Source organism: Zalophus californianus, chromosome 5, assembly GCF_009762305.2.
Source record: "Zalophus californianus isolate mZalCal1 chromosome 5, mZalCal1.pri.v2, whole genome shotgun sequence".
In the NCBI taxonomy this organism is placed as follows: domain Eukaryota; kingdom Metazoa; phylum Chordata; class Mammalia; order Carnivora; family Otariidae; genus Zalophus; species Zalophus californianus.
Window position 1 is genome coordinate 112,540,378 of NC_045599.1, and position 16,849 is coordinate 112,557,226.

The 16,849-nt window shown below is 41.5% G+C and overlaps 1 protein-coding gene across 3 annotated transcripts in view; it reads right to left on the reverse strand.

Moving 5' to 3' along the window:
* HMGXB3 (HMG-box containing 3) overlaps positions 1–16,846 on the reverse strand; it is a 45,065-nt gene extending 28,219 nt beyond the window's left edge. Inside the window, exons 1-6 of one of the 3 annotated variants that reach the window (XM_027604711.2) lie at positions 16,372–16,846; positions 13,650–13,788; positions 12,381–12,555; positions 8,912–9,409; positions 7,752–7,850; positions 1,695–1,826 (exon numbers count right to left, since the gene is read on the reverse strand). In XM_027604711.2, the coding sequence (XP_027460512.1) occupies positions 1,695–1,826; positions 7,752–7,850; positions 8,912–9,409; positions 12,381–12,555; positions 13,650–13,786 (1,041 nt within the window). In that variant the 5' untranslated portion in view covers positions 13,787–13,788; positions 16,372–16,846. The remainder of the gene's footprint in view (positions 1–1,694; positions 1,827–7,751; positions 7,851–8,911; positions 9,410–12,380; positions 12,556–13,649; positions 13,789–16,371) is intronic. The other 2 variants (XM_027604712.1, XM_027604713.1) reach the window with 2 other exon arrangements.
* Between the last annotated feature and the right edge of the window lie 3 nt (positions 16,847–16,849).

Consider the following 16,849-nt stretch of genomic DNA (forward strand, 5'->3'; position numbering starts at 1 on the left):
GTCCACTTTACAGGGATAATCTCATTTGATCCTTCCACCAACCCTAATGAGGTAGGCACTATTGTTCATTTCCATTTACAAATGAAAGATAAACCAAATAAAGAATAGACATAAAGTGACTTGGCCAAGGTTTCACAGCTAAAATCCCTGGGAAGCAGAAGTTTAAACTAAGGAAAGCTGACTCCAGAAGTGTACTCCTCCCCACCCCCAAGGATACTCCTTTCTCTTCTATCACTCAGGAAATTTCTAGGGTTTTAGGAACTCAGTGCCAGGAACCTGGTGCAGAGACCAAGCACAAGTTTTTCTTTTTTCTTTCTTTCATGTTTGTTTTGTGTACGTCTACCTGTATGTATGTAATCTCCACACTCAATGTGGAGCTCCAACCCACACCCTGAGATCTAAAGTCTCAGGCTCTCCCGACTCAGCCAGTCAGGCACCTGCAGAAGTTTTTTTTTTTTTTTTTAAGATTTTATTTTTTTGACAGAAAAAGACACAGCGAGAGAGGGAACACAAGCAGGGGGAGTGGGAGAGGGAGAAGCAGGCTTCCCGCGGAGCAGGGAGCCCGATGTGGGGCTCGATCCCAGGACTCTGGGATCATAACCTGAGCCGAAGGCAGATCCTTAACGACTGAGCCACCCAGGCGCCCCTCCAGAAATGTATTCTTAATTATTAACCTATTCTGTCTTCTGGAACTAGTGATGCCCTGAACTCCCAACACTCAGCCAGAAGGCAAAAGTCACCATCCCAGTGTTTTTCAGGCATGTTCTATGGAAACTGCCCCCGAGAAACTTAACGGGTATGCCACTACATAAGTTTTCTCTACATGGATAAATTTGGACCATGCTGAGTTAGACACCTAACAAACACAAACCTAGCCTAAGGATTTTTGCAAAAACAAAGCACTCTCTTTCCTTTTCTACCTACTCAAATTCTACTAATCCTTCAAGACCATCTTCTCTATAACCCATCCTTGACTACTCTAGTTCTTTTGACCCCACTTTATAGTCTCATATAAAAAATGTGGCAAGTATGTATGATTTATATAATCAGTACAAAGCATAAAACAAGTAACAAAAAAACATGTTGAACTGAACTTCACAGGGGCATAGCTCTGGTGCTCATTTATTTATCAGGCATCATTTACTTAAGAGAGAAACAGACACAGAAGTATACACTTGGAAAGTTAATTATGAAAGACCTAAATATCAGGTTAAGGACCTCTACATTAAATAGACACTATAGGGACTTTGAGCTAAAAAGCGAGCAGATGTGAGTTATGTATCTGAGTAACTAAGCAGTCAGTGTGGAGGGTGGATTGTTAAAAATTTAACTGTAACAGGAAATGAATAAATCAACCTGGTGTAGTCATTCATGGGAACTTATAAAGCAATTAAAGATAATAGTCTTGAAGAGTATTTAATGGCATAAAAAAAAAAAAAGGCAAGCTACAGAACTTGGATATTCACAGAAAAAAGACTGAAAGAAAACACACCGAAATGATAACAATGGTTTTTCTTTGGATGGCATAAGATTATGGATAACATTTTATTCTCTTTTTTAAACAGTCACAATGAACCTTACTTGTATAGTCAGAAAATAAAAACGAGGATTTATTTTTTAAGTCCTCTGCTCTAAAGAGGACCAGGAAGCCTACTTTGTGGGGCCTCCAAAGCATCAATGACCACTGGACTTACCTTTGGGACCCACTTCCCTCCTAAGAAGTTACCACATATAGGGCACTTAGGTGGTTTGTGCCTGGTGACGTATGTAAAGGAGCAACCTGGGCTGGTGCAGGTCCCATGGCCCCGGCGGGTGTACGTAGTGGTCTGTAAGGAAAAGAGCAGGTCAGAATCAACACCACAGTGTAACCCCTCTTGGAGCCCGATGCCCACTATAACCACAACAATGCCAGGAAGATGCCAGCTTGTAGAAGAACAGCCAATTCATGGTATCTTAAAAGGTCAGAGTTGGAAAGGTCCTAAGATACAACTAATTATTTAGAAATGGAGAAACTAGGTTCAAATGAGGAAAAACAGCTGCCCAAGGTTACACAGATAAGTATCAGAAGAATAAAGATAGCAATAATTACCAATTAAGCCAAGTACCACATAGTGCTAAAGTGTTTTACCAATATCTGATTTAACATTCTCAGCAACGCTATGAAGTAGGTATTATAACTACTGAGGTTCAAAGTGGTTAAATGCTTTGCCTCAAATTGTATAGTGAATCAAGGGCACACCTAGACCTAGAACCCTGAAATCTTTGATTCTTGGTCCAAGATTGCTTCCATGCACTCGGCTACACCCACAGTCCTAAATACTTCGAAGAATTTGCTTCATCTTCATTCTTGTTAAAAATAAAAAAATTAAAAAGAGATAGTAGGAAGGGAAAAATGAAGGGGGTGAAATCGGAGCGGGAGACGGACCATGAGAGACTATGGACTCTGAGAAACAAACTGCAGGTTCTAGAGGGGAGGAGGGTGGGGGGATGGGTTAGCCTGGTGATGGGTATTAAAGAGGGCACATATTGAATGGAGCACTGGGTGTTATACGCAAACAATGAATCATGGAACACTACATCAAAAACTAATGATGTAATGTATGGTGATTAACAAAATAAAATTAAAAAAAAATCAAAGAACCAAGGACTCAGGGTTCAGAGATATAAAAACAGACAATGGCCACTTAAAAAAAAAAAGGAGGGAATTCCAATAGAAATCAAGTTCTTTGACACTCAATAGAATTTATTTGCATATGAATATATTCAGCTACTGGCTCTCACCATCTCCAATGACTTCCCTTTGAACAGAATGATTACAAGGGGTTATTACATTTCAGCTGCAAATAGAAACTAGCCATGCCCCATTTCTTGATTAATGCTGCAAAGAAAACATTTCCCTTTCAGATTTGTTCTGTCACTTATGGGTGTTTACTCATATTAATCCCACCTTCCCGAGACTGGCCAAAAAGCAAAAACTCAAGCTGCCACTAGGTTACCTCTACCAGAACGCCTAGGGAAAAGGTGATTGTAATAGTGGTAGCAAGTCAAGAATGAGGGTGAGTGGTGTGACACCCAGGAAAAAGACTGACCGGGCCTTGAGTTCCAACTCTACCACTAACACACTGGATGACCTGGAGGTAAGTCACGTTAGCTCTTGGGCCCTGGGTTTCCTCCTCTGTAAAATCACCTGCCCTTCCTATATCCTAAAGAGCAAATGAGGTAAGAAATAAGGAAATATGTTGCTTAGTAACTTGTAAAAGATTCTACAGGTTTGTGAGAAATTATTATTACTGGGCTATATAAAACATCTCTCATCTTTGCTCAGACTGTGGCTCCATATGGAATATTCATTCTGAACACCACCAGAAAGCACAGTAAAAATTTAAGTTAGGTCAGTTCTACAAATAAATTACCATGAACTTGGAAAGACTCCTAAATAGCAGCTTATAGAAATAACTTTAGGAAAAAAATGCTAGTGTTCGGGGCTGTTTAAGTATTATTTATAAAGGCTTTCTAGAAGAGTCTGGCTGACACTTATTAAATCATAAAAGAGTAATTTCCAGGAGAGCAAAGGCTCAGGAGAAACCTGTCATTTCTCCATGAATTGGGTTGCAGTGGCTGTTCCTGTTGAAGATATGACAAATTTCTCATCTAAAAATAGACTGTTTATCCATAGGTTTTAGAAGATAGACTGTGGTAAGTTAAAGACGTACACTATTAATCCTTAAGAAACCACCAAATAGCTAAAACACAGTTAATAGCTAATAAGCCAATAAGGGAGATAAAACGAATTCATAAGAAATATTCAATTCAGAAGAAAGCAAAATAACACAGGACAAAAAGAAACAGTAAAAGGAAAGACTTAAACCTAACTATACATTTATACATTAAATGTTTATGGCCTAAATACTGCAATTAAAAATAGAGATTGTCAGATAGGTCTTGCTCTTAGATCCAAACTATATACCGCCTACAAAAAAAAAGTACCTTAAATATAAATAGGTTAAAAGTAAAATGCTGGAAAAAGATATAACTTCCTAATAATAACAATAATCGAAAGAAAGCTCATTATCAAAGTAAATTTCATAGCAGACAATATTGCCAGAGATAAAGAAGGTCATTTCATAATGATAAAGGGGCCAATTCATCAAGAAGACATAACAATCCTGGGATGCCTGGGTGGCTCAAAGGGTTAAGCGTCTGCCTTCAGCTCGGGTCATGATCTCAGGGTCCTGCGTGCTGGGCTCCCTGCCCAACGGGAATCTGCTTCTCCCTCTTCCTCTGCCCCTGCTCTCAAATAAATAAAATCTTTAAAAAAAAAAAAGAAGAAGATATAACCATCTTAAATGTTTAAGTACTTAATTACAGAGTCAAAACACATGACACAAAAATTAATAAAAATGAAAAAGGATATAGACAAATACTATTTATAGTGACAGGTAGATGTCTTCTCTCAATAACTGACAGAACAAGCAGACAGAAAATCAGTCAGGATATAAAAGAGTTGACCACTATCAATCAACCTGACCTAAACTGACACACACAGAACACTCTAACTCGGGCACCTGGGTGGCTCAGTTGGTTAAGCGACTGCCTTCGGCTCAGGTCATGATCCTGGAGTCCCGGGATCGAGTCCCACATCGGGCTCCCTGCTCAGCAGGGAGTCTGCTTCTCCCTCTGACCCTCTTCCCTCTCGTGCTATCTCTCATTCTCTCTCTCTAATAAATAAATAAAATCTTTAAAAATAAATAAATAAATAAATAATAGAACACCCTAACAAGACACATTCTTTTCAAGTGCACACAGAACATTTATCAAGACAAATCATATTTTGGGCCATAAAATAAGTTTTAATAAATTTAAGAGGATTCAAGTCTTAAAAACACAAAGTTCTGACTATAATGGAATTAAATCAGAAATCAATAAAAGGAAGATATCTGGAAAATCCCAAATATTTAGAAAGCAAATAATGTACTTTTAAGTAACTTATGGGTCAAAGAATAAATCAGAAAGTATTCTGAATAAAATAAAAATAAAAACATACCATATCAAAATTTGTGGGATGCCACCAGTCTTTTTTTTTTTTTTAGATATATTTTATTTATTTGAGAAGGAGAGCGCAAGAAGGGGTAGGGTCAGAGGGAGAAGCAGACTCCCCGCCATGTGCAGACAGCCCGATGCGGGACTCGATCCCAGGACTCCAGGATCATGACCTGAGCCAAAGGCAGTCGTTTAACCAACTGAGCCACCCAGGCGCCCCCCAAAGTAGTCCTTAGAGGGAAATTTAGAGCACTAAACAGCTATATTAGAAAGAGAAGTCTCAAATCAATGACTGAGCTTCTATCTTAATTTTTAGAAACTAGAAAAGAATAAATTAAGCCCAAAGTAAGCAGAAGAAAGATTAAATAAAGATCTGGGCAAGTATCAGTGAAATACAACACAGAAAAACAATAGAGAAAAATCAATGAAACCAAAAGCTGGTTCTTCAAAGGTCGATACAATTGATAACCTCTAGCCAGGCTTGTCAGGAAAAACAGAAAGGACATCCAAATTACCACTATCAGTGATGAGACAGGTAAAATCACTACACTCTACAGATATTAAAGGATAAGCATTCCTCAGAATTTTAAACGCAGAATTACCATATGATCCAGCAATTCCACTCATAGGTATATCCCCCCAAAAAACTGAAATCGGGCTCAAACAGATATGTATCCACTAAAGTTCATAGCAGCAATATTCACAACGGCCCAAAGGTGAAGACAAACTAAATGTCCACCAATGTCTATGAATGGATAAACAAAATGTAGGCTATACACACAATGGAATATTATTCAGTCATAAAAAGGAATGAAATTGATACATGGTACAAGAGAGGTGAACCCTAAAACCTGCTGGGTGAAAAAAATGAGACCATAAGGACAATATTTGCATGATTCCATTTTATGAGGTACCTAAAATATGCAAATTCAGAGACGGAAAATAAAACAGAGGTTACTGGGGGCTGGGGGAGGGAAGAATGGAGTTACTGTTTAATGGGCACAAGGTTTCTGTCTGGGATGACGAAAACTTCTGGAACTAGGTATTGGCAATGACTCCACAACACTGTGAATATACTTAACAACCCTGAATTGTACACTTAAAAATGGTTAAAATGGTAAATTTTATGTTATGCATATTTTACCACAGTTTTTTAAAAAAAGAGTAAGGGAATGTTTTGAACAATTTTACGTCAATAAATTTGACAACTTAGATGAGATGGACAAATTCCCTGAAAGACAAACTACCAAAGCTCACTCAAAAATAACCTAAATCTAAATAACCTAAAATTATTTAAAAATAAGCTAAATAGTCCTATACATGTTTTAAAAATTGGATTTGTGATTACAAATCTTCCCACAAAGATATCTCCAGGCCCAGATTGACCTCACTGGCAATTACCAAACATTTAAGGAAGAAATTAATACCAATACCACACAAACTCTTCCTGGAAGATTAAGAAGAAAAAGTACTTCCTAACTCTACTAGGTAAACATTACCCTGATACTAAAACCAGACAAACACTATACAAGAAAATTAGAGACCAACATCTTCATGAATACAGACACAAAATTCCTGAGCAAAGTTTCAGCAAATCAAATCCAACAATATACTAGAAGGGTAATACATGATTGCCAAGTGGGGTTTATTCCAAGAATGCAGGATTGGTTTAACATTTGAAAACAATGAAATTAATCACATTAACAAACCAGAAAATTCCTACAACCATCTCAACAGACCTAGGAAAAACATTTGACAAAATCCAACATCCATTCCTGATAAAAGCTCCCAGCAAATTAGGAATATAAAAGAACTTCCTAAACTTGAAGAGGGCATCTACGAAAAACCTATAGCTAATATTACACCTAATGGTGAAAGACTGAATGCTTTCCTCCTAAGATGAGGAACAAAACAAAGATATCTGCTCTCACCATTTCTAGTCAATATTATACTGGGGGTCCCAGACGATGTATTAAGAAATAAGGAATCCAAATGAGAAAGGAAGAAATAAAACTATCTTTATTCACAGACGACACGGTCATCTATGTAGAAAATGCAAGAGAAACTACAAAAAGGCTACCAGAATACATGAGTTTAACAAAGTTGCAGAATATGTTTAATATGCAAAAAAATCAACTATGTTATATTACTAGTAAACAATCAGGTATTGAAAAAAGTTTTGAACTACCATTAGCATAAAAAAAACCCATGAACTATTTAGGGATAAATCTCAGCCCAGATGCTGCAGTATGTGATGGAAAAACCATTAACTGAGAATCAAAAGACCAGGGTCCTGGTTCTGGCTTGTTTCGCAGCCCACTGGCTTTGAATCATACAGAGAACAAGTCCTTTCTCTTCTCTAGGCTTTTTTGGTAATATGTACAAATAATAAGATTGAATCAGATCAATGGCCCTCAATTTTTCTAAATCATGTATGCTTCTGAAAATTTGATTAGAGGCACTGAATCTATCCCAGGTAAATGCTCTTAAAGAGAAAAGTCTGTATGTACCTTGAGGAGTTTTAAGGATCCTGCAGAGCTCCATTCAAAGACCCTCCCCCCGCACCCCTATCCCCAGTAAAGAATACCTGGAGAGCAGATAATTTGAGACCTTGGCCAGTCCTACTGTCTTAATGTTATTAAGACTTAGAAAACTACCTGGAAGAGAATTCTTATGGAGCCCTAATCTCCATCAACTCCCCACACACTGACCAGTTTGATGGAGGTGGGGTTCTCCACAACTGAGTAGGCAGGAAGAGGCAACATGATGAACTGTGTGGCTGGCGTAGAGGAGCTACTCTCACTGGAATCCTGTGGGCACACGGAGAGAAGGACAGTTTTACTGAGATGGAATGAATACCCAGGGCCACCCACAACACTGAAAGACGGATCAACTCCAATAACCACAGCAGTGTGCTTATCCAAAAAAATGGATCTACAATTATCTCAAAACTTTAATTAAAACAAAAAAAGATACAGAAAACTTTTACCACAAAGAATGTGCTATCCTCATTTTACAGATGAAAAAACGGAGGTCCTAGGAGACTTAGGACTCTGAAGATCATATAAGCGGTGAGTGAAAGAAAACAACTGTTCTGACCCTGTCAAGTGTTTTTAACATCCTACTGATCTGCCTAAACCAGGCAGGTGGCATGCCCTGAGGCAACAAACAAAAAAATGGATTTAGGCCTACCATAGAGTCTTTTGCAAGGAGCTACCTGCTCTCATACATCCAGGCCGTCCTACATTCCTCTTGGCCTGAGCAGAACTCCTACTCTGAGGATGCCACACTACCCAGGGTAATAGAGGGCATGGTGGTGGCTCCCCCGCTTCCAGGGGGACCAGGCTGTGGGATCACTGAAACTGCTCTTCCCATCAACTGGGCATGGCTGGACCTACGCCACTGGAGAGACTTCCCTCTTACTTCTAAGTCCTATCAAGCTGGCCTTGAAGACAGTTTCCTTTTTCCTACCCACTCTGCGCCCAGGAAGACCATTTGAAAATTCTCCTAAACAGTTCAAGGTGCCATTGTGTTTGCTGAAACAATCTTCAGGGAACATAAAATCCTAACAGCTTGAGAGAATCTGGCTTTGATTCATGGATAGCCGTATCATTTAAATGCTGTTAATGTACCTCATGTACTCTCTCATGTGAAGAAAGTCCTGGCTATGCTGGGCAAAAGGAGTTGATAAGAGTGCCTAAGAAACTGAGGAGAACTTTAAAGTAAGCAAGCCCAAGGGAAAAAGGTTCAAGAGAACTGTAGTCCTACTAGAAGTCCACACCAGTACTCTTAATTACCACTGCATGGTGCTAACTGCCTTTGTAGTAATTCCAGATAAAGCAAAAGAGACATAAGTACCAAAGTCACTTACCCTCATGACAGTTACCACTGACATGCTCTCCCCAACCTGGGGGTGGGGCACGGCCAGGCTTCCAGCAGGGAGGTCTGGTGAGCCATTCACTAAGGTCTCTTCAATTACCAGGCTTGTCTGATACGGTTGGTGGCTCTCCCCTACCTCCAGGGAAGCCTCCTCCAGGAGCACATCCTGGCTGAGGATCTCTGAGGTGGCAATCTCTTGTATGGCACCCGGCTGGGCAAGGGCTCCCACCTCCTCAGCTAGGGCCTCCACAGCCAGGCACTGCTCTGCCATGCCTGCATGGCTAGGCACTGCCTCCGGGGCAGTGTTGGACACAAGCGATGGTCCTTTAGGAGACATCTGGTTCTGGGCCACACAAAGCTCTAGCTGAGGGCAGTTGCGGTCCTCCTGCAGGCTGCTCTTGGGGATGATGATGTAATCTGAGCGAGGGAGGATCTTGCGGAAACCTGGGATGTCCGGAACCACAGCAGTCAGTGTGGAGAGCTTGGAGTTCTGAGGACCAGGAAGCCGGGGAAGGGGAGACAAGCAGAGATAAATGGTGTGAGACCACATGCACATTTGTGATTTTTTTCGGTTTTTGGATTTTCTGCAAAAGGGACCATAAAGACTCCTCTCTTGACCTAAGACTTCGAAAGGGTCAGCTTCTGTCAAGGGCAATGTCGTCCTCCTCGGAATCACACTTTAGCCCATGTAGCTTACTTGCTCAATCACACAGGAGATAGGTAACAGGGATCAGACTCTGGAAAGGGCACTGATCTTGGCATTTGAAACTGTGAGCTGAAATCCCAGATCTGCAGTCCTGAGCAAATACTTTCCAATTTTTAGGTCTTGCTGCCCTATCCGAATTTAGCTATTTGTGAGTTCCTTTCCAGCTCTGACACACTGGATTGCAAAATAGCAGAAGACTTAAAAACCAGAATGTATAATGTTCAGTAAAACCCCAAAAAGCATAAAATACAAGTCAACAGGCCAAACTGGAACTCAAGGCAGCAAGCAAGGATTCTGGTAACACTGGTTTCTCCCAGACTTACAAAACAGAGGATGAACCGATCACTTCATGAGAGAAAGTATGCATGGATGGGAATATCTGACAGGAACCTGAATATATGGGGGCAGCGGTGGGGGGATATAAATATTAACACTGGCTGGGAACTTAACGTTCAGAAAATACTTTCCTGACCTTAACATTAACAACACTCTTAGGTTGGGTACTATTCTACTGAAGCTCAGGGAGGTAAACTTCCCCCAAACATAAAACTAGTAAGTAGTAAAGACTCCAAGCCAGGTCTTCTAAGGAGCAAGGAAACCAGGTACTAGAAGCAAAACCGCTCATGGCCAAGAAAAGGGTACTTTTATTTTTTCAAATTAAACTGCAAGTTACCTAATAAGAAAAACAGAAAAGTTCTAAGTCAACAGTTAAGTGAGAGCTGAAATTAAATGGAAATAATTTCAGATGATTTTTTAAAAGGAACACTAAGTCCATTACAAAAGGATCCTTAAATACATCAAAAGCAAGAAGTCGATGAGACTACTTAAGGTACACAGGAAGCACTCAGAGATGAAAGTTGAAAGAAGCACTCAGATGAAACATAAAAGCAGGCCAAATCCTTTATGGAGCCTTTACTGGAGAGATAATGGAGAAATGACATTCTCAAGTCACCCTTTGAAGCAGACAGGTTAGAACAAGCTTAAATGGTAGTAAATGCATAGAATGATCTGGACTTAATCAACAAATCCAGGCATCTAGACACCAGGGAGAGCTGAATGACACTGGAACCACAGGCCTTGCCACTAAGCAAGAGACTGGAAGGGCTGCGGAGAAGCCAGACTGCCACAAGGTCTCTGACAGGCTCCCAAAGTATGAAGGCAGGAGGGTCTTGCCTTCATACCAGGCAATCTCGGAGAGGTCAAACACAGCGCCCAAAGTCTTACTCAGTCTTGGCACATTCAGATGCTAATTAAATACCACCTTTTCTTATTATGTGGTCACTAGACGATCTACTAAAGAGTGATATTTACTGACCAAGGCAGTATGTGCCAATGACTCAGCTAGGTGCTTTATATTATCTAATTTAAACACTGTGAGTAGATACTATTATTCCCAGCTTTATAAATGAGGGAACCAAGACCCAAAGGTTAAGTGATTCTTCCAAGGTCACAGCTAGTTAATATAGGAACTAATCCATTCATGTTCTTGATAGTAGTAGTAGAGATGATGGTAGATATAAAGTCCCACATGGGTAAGAAAAAATCAATGCAGATGATTTATTTAAAAAATGTTTTAAAAGTCTTAATAAGGACCTACATTAGTGTGTAGCTTTAAAAACCATTATCACTCTGGGAATAGGTAAAATTTTCCTGTATCAGGGCAAAAGGTTGCTGACTTTATGATGGGGAAACCACAGGGAGGACACTACACTCCCCTTCCCCTTCCCCACAGGAACTGTCTCCCAGATTCAGTTTACAAACAAATCATCTAAAGGAGGGGGTACAGGGACACCTGGGTGGCTCAGTCAGTTAAGCGTCTGCCTTCAGCTCAGGTCATGATCCCAGGGTGCTGGGATCGAGTCCTGTATCGGGCTCCTTGCTCAGCAGGGAGCCTCCTTCTCCCTCTGCCTGCCGCTCCCCCCGCTTGTGCATGGCTCTCTCTCTCTCTGACAAATAAATCATCTTTTAAAAAAATTAAAAAATAAAAAAAAATTTAAAAAGGAGGGGGTACAGACTGGTATCTCCAAGACTTAGATAACACAAAACTCTTCCAGAAAGAGGAATGCCAAGCCAATAAGGGCAAAATAATCTAAATGGTAGTGGCAGATGGCCTCCACTAAGGAAAACACAACCTCTTCTGCTATAACGTAGCTGTTGGCGTTCCTGAAGAACCTTTGCTCTACATTATCAAAGAAGAAATCAGAGACAATGTTTCAATTGAAAAAAGGAGTTAAGGTTAACCTTACAATAACAAGGTTATTTTTCCTGCAGGAATTTCAGTTTAACAAAAAACCAGCAGTATTAACAGGTGTCAGTGTTCTGTTATTGTGAACTAGAAATACAAAATGGCTGACAGACACAAATTAGAACACATCCTTATGCATTCTTTAATTCAAGCCTGTCTCCTCCATCATCTTCTGCTTCTGGCATAGTGCACAACCACCAGTGTTAACAGAAGAATGTGACATTATACAAGGCAGCTGTACCTACTTCCAAACTTGCCAGCCCAATTGCTGATTATGTTATAACTGACAGCAATCAGCATAACACGTATTCATTACCTTCCATTAGTAAGGTGAAAACTGATGGGGTGCAGGAGAAATCCCTTATAAACTACTACATTAAGAAAGATAAAACTGACTCAACTCAGTTTTCCCAAGAAAAGAAAAGGAAACAGGAAAACAGGGTGTGGGGTCTTCCCAAGGCCTTCGCCACTGACGCAATGGAGAAATTAGTTGGGGAAAAAATTACTTACAGGATCCAAACCTTCTTTCTCTAATTTGGCTTTCTCCAGGTAATAACTCCTCTCGGCCACGCTGAGGAGCCTCCAACTTTCACTAATCTTCTTATTGATCTCAGACTGAGGGAGGTGGGGGAGTTCCTGCTGCACTTTCAAGTAGATGTCATAATAGTATAGAAGGTAAGCCGACCTAAAGGAAGCAATGACCTCTTAAGGTTTTCCCTCATTCAACCAGTAAATAGTACAGTGTCAGGGTTTGAGAGTGAAGAGGCAAAAACCCAGCTTTTCATTTCAAAGCATTTATCTAAATAGGGACTGAAGCAAACAAACATTTAAGTAACAGCCCTAGGGCACCTGGGTGGCTCAATCGGTTAAGCATCTGCATGATCTGCGGACCGGTCCCAGGAGGATGGAATCCCACATCAGGCTCCCTGTTCAGCAGGGAGTCTGCTTCTCCCTCTGCCCCTCCTTCCTGTTTGTGATCTCTCTCTCGCACACTCTAATAAAATCTTTAAAACATAAATACATATATACATAAATAACAGCCCCAGATGATGTACAGGTTTCTCCCTCCAGAAACCTGGAAGCAAAAGCTTGTCTGACTTTTCCATGGACCACTTTTTTTGTAAGAAGGATTGGCTCTACAGGCAAATATGAGCAAAGATATACAGGTGCACTGTCATCCCACTCTCAGGGAAAGGTTACTTAGGGGGCTAATCACAGTCTGGTTATCACCCACATGCTTTACTCCTCCACACACAGCCTCTGGTCATCTCATTGGCCAACAGCACCTCCCCAGAGCTGAGAAAGGGAAGTAAATTAACTACCAAAGTAACCCAAAAGCGGTAACCTCAGCAAGAAGTTTTGGAGTGTTCAGTTAAGAGGGAGATTAGAACAATAACATGGATAATCTTTATAGATATCATTGGTACTATTATAATTCTATCTTTTTATTAATTCCCTATTTTAAATGCTTAAATATCAATAACGTTAAAAATAAATAACATATTTCATTTGTACATAGCTTCCACCATTTGCATGGTACAATCTCGTATGAGAGCCTGAAAACATGATCAAGATCCAGCCAGGAATGGCAACTGCTGGTATCAACCTACCACTTCCTATTCCACATCTCCTTCTCCCCACAACACCACTGCCCAACCAGAGACTTCAACAATAGACACGGCACTCTCAATGAATCTGGACGCAGCCTAGTCTTCCTCAACACAGTTCTCCAAGCAGTTTGTGTTTATAAATGCCAGCTACCAAAAGGTGTTGGCTAACCTGGGTTTCTTGGCCTTTTCTCCATGTATTTTATACTTTTTCTTCTTCTTGGGTGGCCCAGGGGAGGTATAACAGTAGGCTTCCTCAATTTCCTCCATCACGACAGTTACCTCAGTACCATCATATGATGCATCCATGGCTAGAGGAAAGTCAAACACAAACAGGTTTCAAGAATCTATCCCAAAGAGGACGGCAGCCACTTGATCCAATGATCCCCTATCTCTGCCAGGGCCTCAAGGTTCAGTCATTTCCCAAACTCAGCAGATCCTAAGCAGCACTGGGGGTACTTAATAAATATACAGATCCCAGGGTTCCACCTCAGCTCTTCTGAATCAGAATCTCCAGAGGGTATGGAAATCTGTATGCTTAACAAGTGCCCCAGGTGATTCCTCTGACCCAGCAAATTTAGGATCACTAGCTTTGACAACTCATTTGCTTATATTCACTCCTGGGATATAATAATTCTTCAACTCAAAGATTAGCCCCACAACAATTCCATATGGTAAAAAGTGAAAAGAGTTATTTGCCCAGTAGTCAGAAGTTCTGGACCTTCTCTCATGTTTCATTACCTTAACCAAACTGCTTCATTGATTCATTCAGTTATTCATTCAGACACACAGTAAATGCCTATATGTAAGAGATTTCTTTACACCCTGCTAGCTTCTGTGACTTTCAGCAGGTCCTTTAGCTATTTCAGGTTCAAATTTTTTCACATATAAAAAGACAGATGTCTTACCCACCTTACTACAGATTTATAGTGATAAGGCTCAAAGAATATCATAGATACAACTCTATTTGAGAATAGTCAAGTGCTACACAAAGGAAAGGGTTCTTTAGTAAAGATTAAGGATCTACAGCTGAAATGCTTAATGATCAACCTAAGGCCACCACAACCAAACAGGGACTTGAGATTTTTTTTCATTCAAAAAGCCAGCTTTTTTTTTTTTTATACTACACTGCTCCCCATTTCCACTGGCAACCCTCTAAACCAGCACTGTTCAATGAACTTTCTGCAATGATGGAAACTTTCTATATGTGCACTCTCCAATATGGCTATCAAGCGCCTGAAATATGGCTAGTGTGACTGAGGAACCAAATTTTGTTTTGTTTAATTGTAATTAATTTAAATTAGCCACATATGGCTAGTGGCTATGGTATTGGACAGCTTAGGTCTAAACAGTAATCTGACAGACTAACATTAACTCCCAGGCCTAAGAAACAGAAAATCTATTAACAGCTTTTCCTAGGAAAAGGAAGGCATAAAAAAAACCTGAATGACTGGTTCAAGAGGAGTGGCCCCTATTTGTGGCCACGTTCTTAGTTGGAGTTTTATCCAAAAGACTCAAGCCTTGGAGGAAGAAAGGTTTCCAGAAACTACTTCAATTTTACTAGACAGAAATGATATACTGTAGTTGCTCTTAAAAATTTGTCAGAAAAGAACTTAGGATTCTGAGAAGACAGAATTGTAGCAGTAAACACAGGACAGATCTGTGTATTACAAACCCACTCACATCTCATTTAAACCTCACTCTACAACTGATGAGGTATCTGGTTAAGGTATAATGAGAAAAGGATCAAGTCAGGAGATCTGGCTCCAAGGCTCAACTCTAACCATGTGATCTCAGACAAGTCTACACTACATCCTGAATTTCAATTGTTCCTCACATGAGATGAAAAGGCTGAAATCAGTAGCTCCTAAATTTGGGGGAGGCAAGAATACCTTTGAGAAGGTTGTGAAAACTAAAAACCCTCCCCTAGAACACGCAGACAAGCAATATGTCACCTATAATTTTAAAGATACTCCCCAGTTAAAAACACTTTATTCCTAACGTTTCTTGTTCTGTGTCATCTCTAATGATTTCCCTTCCCATTAAAACAAATAAACCCTGCATTCTGTCACAGCGCAATCAAGAAGAGAACATAACCCACAACTTGACTGGGTAAGTAATAGGCCAGTACCTTCACAGGGTAAGGGTAGCTAGAATTAAAATCAAGACTATGTGGGTACTATGCTTTTTTTGCCCTTAATAATTGACTTCTCAGTCCTTGACAGTCTTGCAGAGAAGCAGTAACTACAGGAGAGGATCTGTAAAAAATGACATACAGGGTTTTAGCACCCAGAGCAAAACAATTTAGGAAGCAGAGCCATTACACCCACCTTGGGGTGGGGGCAGGAAGAGACTACTCAGGGTTTTTGCTCGAATACCCCATTTTAAGCCTGGGTCCAAGATTATTTTCAGACCGTAGGCCTCAGTACAGCAATGCCAAAAAATGCAGAATAATATAAAGGTTAAAACCAAGGGCTTTTGTGGAAAGCAAAAGATCAGGACCAAGTTACACATTTTTATAGCACCCGCACAGAGCTCTATGACCTTGAGCAACCTACTTACTCTAAGCCTCAGTTTTCTCATCTGTAAAACAGGATTAAGGGCAGTACTTGAAATCAGAGCCACTTTCACTGTTCCATCAGATGCTCCTCAAAACCTCATGAGATGGCCTTTGACGGTTCGGCTAGGGGCCACGGCTTGCCTTTGGGCTGGTTCATCCCCCTCTCTCGGTCTCAGATGTCCCAAACGTACCGAACGCGGGAGTAGAAGACTAAGGCTTACTGGTCCTACTTTGTGGAAGGGACAACAGGGCTCAGAGAGCTGCAGCACCCGGCTCGAGGTCGCCCAGCATGTCCGCGGCACGGTGCAGCGAGGCGCTCGAGGGCGGGACTTACCCGGAGGAGCGAGCGAGCCGCGCGGCTCACATTCCCGGAGGCGCCCGGGCCGGGGGCTCGACGAGGGGGCTGGCCGGCGCACTCGCGCTCCCCGCTGTCGGCGAGAGGCGGCTCCAGTCGTGACAGCGGCAACAAGGAAGTGGAGGCGAGGGCTCGCGCGCGCATCCCGGGGGCTGGAGGAGCCCCGGCCCCGCGGCCCCGCCCGGCGACACACGGCGCGGAGTCGCGACAGCTCCTCTCGCTCCCCCTTCTCGGAGTCGCGATATAGGGTCGTGGAGGGCGGGTATGGGAGCACAGGTTCGCTCCGCAGGCTCTTCACCGACGCCTGCCGAGGGCCCCGGGGGTCAGGCCCCGGGGAGCCCGAAAAAGACAGCAGGGACGCGGTAGTCGCCGCAGCACCGCTTCGGCGGCGGCAGGAGCAACACCAGCACACCTCAGATCGCCAGGGAGACCCTTCCCGGCGGCCCTCGCGGCGCAC